Raw genomic sequence first — 7243 nt, 5'->3', positions numbered from 1 at the left:
GTTTTTTATTCGTCACATAATATATGATGTAGGTAAGTTTTTTAGTTAAAACAGTATTTGAAATTGGCATAACTCTTTATTTTGTCCTTGAGATTTAAAATTTGGTCATTGAGATTGTCCACCGTAAATCATTTTAGTCATTCCGTGAAAATCTCCATTAAACTGAGGGTATTTTTGTCAAATCAACTCCTCTGTACTTTAACTGGTGGTTTCTTCAATTTAATTGAGATTTCATCATAGAATGACCAAAATAATTGACAGTGAACAATCTCATAGACCACTTCTATTGATTTTAAATCTTAATTAGGAATCGAAGTGAGAAGTTATACTAATTTTAGAGATTATTTTGGCCAAAAAGCCTAGATATTATAGTCTGTTACTATATAGGTCTAATATTAGACAAGAGCCCTTTCATACTGTGTGTAAATTTTACAGAGTGAAAGATTGTTAATCGTTGATGTTTATGTGTCAATGACAATAGTAGTGGAACTCGCCAACAAGTATTAGAAAGTAGTTTCATTTTCGAAGCATATTCATAAAATTATCTTGAAATTCATAATACTAAGTTAACTAGCAGTTTCAACGGTTGTAGAATGGACTGGTCGATTCTCTAGTAGTAAGATTCAACTTTGGTTTGAAGATCGAATAAGTAGTATGCCTATGCTTCAACGAAGTCAATTTATTTCTAAGAAGTAGCTTTTTAACATAATTCACGTGTATGTACTGCTGAATATATGGCCAAAAATCCAAATAACTAATAATTCAATAGCTAAAAATCACAGCGCATACTCGCTAAATAACCCTAGCAGTTTAGCTGCCATTTTTATGGCGTGCTCACCCCAAGCTAACCTCCAAATTCCAATGAACAATAATTGCCGGAGGCCGCAACATGAAGTGCCAAACTAATAATCTAGCTATCACATTAAATATTCCCCAACCGCCTTATAATTCGACGTATTATTATATGAAAATTGTTGAAGATACTTTCTTAAAATGAGATTCTTTATGATTATTTGTTATCACACAGTTTAACGTTAATTTTCGTGTCATTTTAAGATGTCTTCTTAACACTTCTCTTATATTTTTAATTGAATTTAAAAAAAATCTGATCAGAATGAACCCATATTAAATGTTATCCAAACTACAAAACACTCAAAAGAAAAAGAAAATGGAGAAAATCAATTAAAAAGCTTTAAAAAATGAAAAAAGAAGAAGTAAACTTAGGTAGGCTAGTCAAAGTCGTCTCTCGTGTGGTATATGAATACAAGAGGAATTAATGGAGGATTAAAGGGACTGTTTTATGGGCATGCGAAAACCATGTGATCCCATGCATTCCTCCCTATAATAATTAAGACAAGATTAAGACACCAACCGTTAGCATTTAGCAATAGAAAAAACAAAGAATTTATGTTGGGGCCAGTTTGTAAGGGCACCCCCTCTCATTCCCCATAATCCTCCGTTAATCAATAATTACTTGCCAAGAACATCTGGTTTTGACTAGAATTTGGAGAAACTTTTTGTGTATACTCGGAACACTATCGCATCGTATTATTATTTCACATGATATAATATAGGCAGACGATATGGTTATGTGTTTATATTGTATAGTGTATATTAATAAGAAACAAATACAGGAGTGCTATAGTTTGAAGTGAAACAATACCATCATGTGACAATGTTTTTGTATACATCTAAAAACTACATCAAAATATAGGTTTTTATAAGGGTATAAATGTCTTTTCGTAAGAGTGCTTGCCCTAGATAACACTCCAATTCCATTAGGTTCCATGTTCATTATTTTACTCTCCTATTTAATCCATACTGAATTGCAGTCTTACTTCCCACCATATACACACACTAGGAGGAGTGCTATATACTACAATATATATATATTTTTTTTTCTCTGCTAGTTTAGCTTAGCAGCTCCTCCTCCTCCTCCTTCTGGCCATGGTTACCATGGACAAAACGCAGATCCTAATCTCCGTTTTGATTCTTGGGCTGTTTAGTTCTGCAAAGTGCAGCAGCCATGGAAGTGGAGTAGGAAGAGTTGTAAACAAAGAAGAAGAAGCCGACAGGATTGTGGGACTACCTGGACAACCCAAGGTTTCGTTTCAGCAGTTTTCAGGATACGTGACAGTAAATCAACATGTTGGGAGATCCCTCTTTTACTGGCTCACTGAGGCTGCCGACGATCCCTTGTCAAAGCCGCTTGTTGTTTGGCTCAATGGAGGTAATTCTAAACCACTTATCTTCAATATGTGTTTAGGGTTTACATCTATAGTTGCGATTAATTCTAAAGTTCGAGACAATATCAACGTTGATTAGCAGTGTCAGTTGGCTGCCTCGGAAATCTTTTCAATATCTACTGACTGTTATATTGCTCAATTAATATATGTGGTTCATATTTTGCCACATTTCTACTGTTGGTAGGTTAACTTATCCATATTTTTCTTCGTTTATTATTGGAGCTGGATTTAAACTTGGGATCTTTTCTAGCATTGTGAATGATAAATATCAATACACCAATAACTAGTTGGTTAACTTATTTATGCTTTAATTGGACAGGGAAATTTGGTTGTCGACATGTAATTATATGTATATGTAAAAAAATTTATGAACATGCTTAGATTGCAAGTAAATATTTTGTTTGGTTTTTATATGCATTAATCGGCCATGAACTTCTTTTTTATTTAGTTTCCTTTTTTTTTTATTTAGCTTCAATTTTTTATACACATGAGGAACAAAAAGAAAAGAAAATTAGTAAAATATGGGATAAAAATATAGGAATCCATAACTACCACTGCATATATCATGACCTACCCATGGCCAAGAATGATGGCCTAACTACCACTGCATATATCAGAAACATACTCATACACAACCTTCTACCATTTCAAGTTCCAATAGACATAAGAAGGGACTCTCATTGGAGAGATTCTATCATCACGTGACAAAAGAAATAAATCAGAAAGAGAATATATTCCAGTTACACCCAAAATTTTGCCGAAGTTAAAATTATAAACTTGAATTGCATGGATAGTGCTGACAACGAGTCGTTAATGCTATGAGAGCAACCAAAAACAAACTTCAATTATTAAGCCATAGCCAATTGCAGTTGTGTTTGCTACCTTTTCAGTATCTACTGGGGCATCATTAATATGTACTTGCACACACATGAATAGTTAATTAAGCTTACCAAGCTTAATTAGATCCACCAAAGGACAAAGCCTATCATATGATTTTGGAACAAAATTCTTGGGTGCTGCGAGTGTTTTAACCGTTATCTTAATTTTTGTATTTTAAACGACAATCTAACTGTTAAAATACCCATAATACTGGGAAATTCAAAGCACTCAATAAAGTCCCATTTTGGAATAAGGTTTGGAAGTTTTTAGTAAAATAAAGTCATCATTCTGCACTCTTCCTTAAAATCATAGGATGTAAACCAAAGTTAAATGATGCGATATTTTTTATGTCTCACAGTTCTTAATCAATAAGATATATATTTATAACATATACATAGTTCCTTCACTATTTTCTAACTGAGAATATTTTGATGATTGCATAAATTAGGTCCCGGCTGCTCTTCTGTGGCATATGGTGCATCGGAAGAGATAGGACCATTTAGAATAAACAAGAGTGCTTCAGGACTAAACTTGAACAAGTTCTCATGGAACACAGTTGCCAATCTCTTGTTCTTGGAAACTCCAGCCGGGGTCGGCTTCTCCTACAGCAACCGCTCCTCCGATCTCTTTGACACCGGTGATGCCCGCACTGGTAATTATCGTTAATGATTTATGCACATCTGCAAGTGCATCAGTTTGTGATTAACTTTTAAGCACCGAGTGCTTATGATTGTTCTTTGAGTAGGAGGTACTAGGGCCATACTTATGTCGATCACGACTAGCTAACCAACTTATTAATTATAGTAAATGATTTATGGAAAGAGTCAACAACTACTGCTCCAAAATTAACACGTGGAATGCTGTTCAATTATTGCTTCTTCTTTTTTCATATAAATTGCCTTGATGAATTAAGATGAGAACCAATTTTTCCTACTTGCGACGAGTTTGATGGATCTTTATTTTTGCATGCCCCCTTTCAGTATTGTTGTCTATATATGCGGCATACTAATTTGGTGGGGTTGCTATAGACACTCTAAGAAACCATTTGAGTCTCAATCAGTCATTTCTAGTAAAAACAGTACAAAATAAGCGAGTGCATAATGATTGTTTTTTTTTTTATTGCTAGCTAGTTGCGGTTTAATTTTGCTCACCACCCTCGAGTGATGGTAATGCTCATCATTCTATTTATCATTTTTGAATAAGTTAATTTTTGAGATTTTTGTCTATCAAATACACAGATCTCAAAATTTAAACGTATCTAATGATGATAAATAATATGATGAGGATTACCACTTGAGGGTGGTGAGCAAAAATATTCCCGACTAGTTAATAGCAACTCCCATTGATCATCTCTACTCAATTAATATATACATATATATTTCATTCGGCATGGTTTACTTATTGGCTAATCAGAGACGTCCAAATTTTTATATCAAATTTTGTAAAACAAATGATGTGTTTGTTGATGATTAGATTATTATTTAAGTATTGATTAACATGTTTATTTCCTATCGGTGACACATCATTTGATTTGCATAGCATTACCCTTATTTATTTTCATTTGTGTTCGGATTGGAATTAGGGTATGCGAAACTGATTAATGGGGTGTTAATTATATTTCAGCAAAGGACTCATTGCAATTCATAATCCGATGGCTGGATCGATTCCCACGATACAAGGGCAGAGAAGTATATCTCACAGGCGAGAGCTATGCAGGACATTATGTTCCTCAGCTAGCCAAAGCAATTTTGACCTACAATTCACAGTCCAAACACCCAATCAATCTTAAAGGAATAATGGTATACATCAAATTTAATTCACCTCTAATCCACTTAACATTCACTTATAGCTTATATATTTGACTAACGTTACTCTATTATACGAACGTGTGAACACATTAATTAACAGTTCATAAAGCTATACAGTATGAAATATACGAGAAAACCCTTTGAGATCCACGACTTAAAAAAGTTTTCTGTGATCGATCATTCGCGGTTGTACCATAGAATTTTCCATGTTGTAGATGTATACTGTCGAATTTACTAGTCAATCTACCTCAGATTAATTAGTTAACGCAAAATGCAGGTGGGTAATGCAGTGACAGACAACTACTACGATAACCTAGGGACAGTGACATACTGGTGGAGCCATGCAATGATCTCCGATAAAACCTACAAACAACTGATCAACACATGCGATTTTAGGAGGCAGAAGAATTCAGATCAATGTGAGTCGTTGTATAGCTACGCCATGGATAAAGAGTTTGGAAACATAGACCAGTATAACATTTACGCACCACCCTGCAACAACTCCGATGGAAGCACAAGAACTTCTACAAGGCAGACTGCTATGCATTTGCCTCATCGACCGGTATAAATAATACAAATATTTCGTCATGTATCTTCGATTCTTTGCACATTAATAAGAATGTACTTACAAATCTTTCCGTTTTTTACTTTTGTTCTCAAGATGTTCCGGCAAATATCCGGCTATGATCCTTGTACGGAGAAATATGCTGAACTTTATTACAACAGGCCAGATGTACAGAAAGCACTCCATGCCAACATAACCAAAATTCCTTATAAGTGGACTGCTTGCAGGTGATCAATGCAACTCCAACATTTTTATTTTTCATTTCTTTTCCAGGTGGAGGGAGTGCTTACGTTTATCTTAGTTAACAGCTGATTAATTTGTGTAATTATTTGATGATATAAATTGCAGTGAGGTTTTAAATCGAAACTGGAACGACACAGATGTATCGGTTCTTCCTATTTACAGGGATATGATAGCTGCTGGTTTAAGGATTTGGGTTTTCAGGTATATTACTTAACCTCTATAATTACTGTTTTATTTATTATCAAACTCTTTCCTTGTATGATATTAATTCATGATTATAACTTACTGAACTGATGCATATATGTATATACGTATATATATAGTGGAGATGTGGACTCAGTGGTGCCAGTCACAGCCACTAGATATTCCCTTGCACATCTCAAATTAGCTACCAAAATTCCATGGTACCCCTGGTATACTAAGAAGCAGGTCAGTAAAATATTAATCTGGTATTGTAAAATTGAGAAACGATAGATAACTATATAACTATATAACTATAACTATATATATATATATATATATATAATTTCTGGTGCATATGCTGTGAAGGTGGGAGGGTGGACAGAGGTATACGAAGGGCTGACATTTGCAACAGTGAGAGGAGCAGGTCATGAAGTTCCACTTTTCAAGCCAAGAGCAGCTCTTGAGCTTTTCAGATCATTTATTCAAGGGAGGCCTCTTCCCAAATCCTCATGAAAATTGAAAAAAAAATAAAATAAAAGATAAATATAAAGACATGAAAAGGAAAAAACTATTCCTTGTCAATTCTAATACCAATTGGTCTTCTGAAATTTTATTGTCCTCCCAGCTTGACAAGAAAATGTTCCACTAGTGTTGAGAAACAAGTAGAGAGAAATGAGAGTATGATTATGTTTTAGGATAGGCATATGGGTTGAAATATGAAAAAGGTGTAGTTTGTAATTTGTGGTTGTTTGCTTCCCACCATCTAGTGTGACTTTTGGTAGACCCAAGTGTAAAACTCCATTGATGGGGGTGTTTGATTCTTATTCAAAGTGTCAAGTGATGATTCAAATATTCAGACAACAATATGCTTTGTTCAAAATCCGACCTCGGAGTCTAAATCTACAATGCTTGAACCGTGTTGCTGGATTCCCCGTTGTTGTGTTGTTCTTGGATGCTTTCTTCCATTACATTATAGGTAACCTTATAAAGCATAAGTAATGAAAATTATTTAAATCGAAGCGACTGCCGATTCCCATTTGCATGTAAAATTGGACCGGAAACTCGAGGGGGAAGCATTCGCTGGTAACTAAAGCGCCACTCCTTGGCGTTGATTGAATCCAATCCTTAAGTCCGGAAACGAAACAAAGTTCGTTCCCTTCATTTATACTAGCATATGGGCACACACAAAGTGTGTGAGATTTTTTTTATTTTTTTATTTTTTATTGAAATAGAAGGAGAGAGGAAGAAAGTGATAGAGAATGTGGGAAATGGGAAATTTTTTTTTTCTTTTAATTAGAGATATGTTAGGATTATATGTA

At 34.4% G+C, this 7243-nt stretch overlaps 1 protein-coding gene across 1 annotated transcript; it reads left to right on the top strand.

Annotated features, from left to right (window-relative positions):
- The first annotated feature begins 1820 nt into the window (after positions 1-1820).
- On the top strand, positions 1821-6851 carry LOC126633687 (serine carboxypeptidase-like 25). The gene is made up of 8 exons (XM_050304260.1): positions 1821-2230; positions 3574-3777; positions 4749-4924; positions 5211-5495; positions 5595-5725; positions 5847-5942; positions 6065-6170; positions 6291-6851. The coding sequence occupies exons 1-8, from the start codon at positions 1948-1950 to the stop codon at positions 6435-6437; spliced, it is 1428 nt and encodes a 475-aa protein (XP_050160217.1). The 5' UTR covers positions 1821-1947; the 3' UTR covers positions 6438-6851.
- The last annotated feature ends 392 nt before the right edge of the window (positions 6852-7243 follow it).

The sequence above is a fragment of the Malus sylvestris genome, chromosome 9 (assembly GCF_916048215.2).
Source record: "Malus sylvestris chromosome 9, drMalSylv7.2, whole genome shotgun sequence".
NCBI classification, from domain to species: Eukaryota; Viridiplantae; Streptophyta; class Magnoliopsida; order Rosales; family Rosaceae; genus Malus; species Malus sylvestris.
The sequence above is the reverse complement of the archived record's forward strand: the minus strand, read 5'-3'. Positions and strand labels throughout refer to the sequence as shown.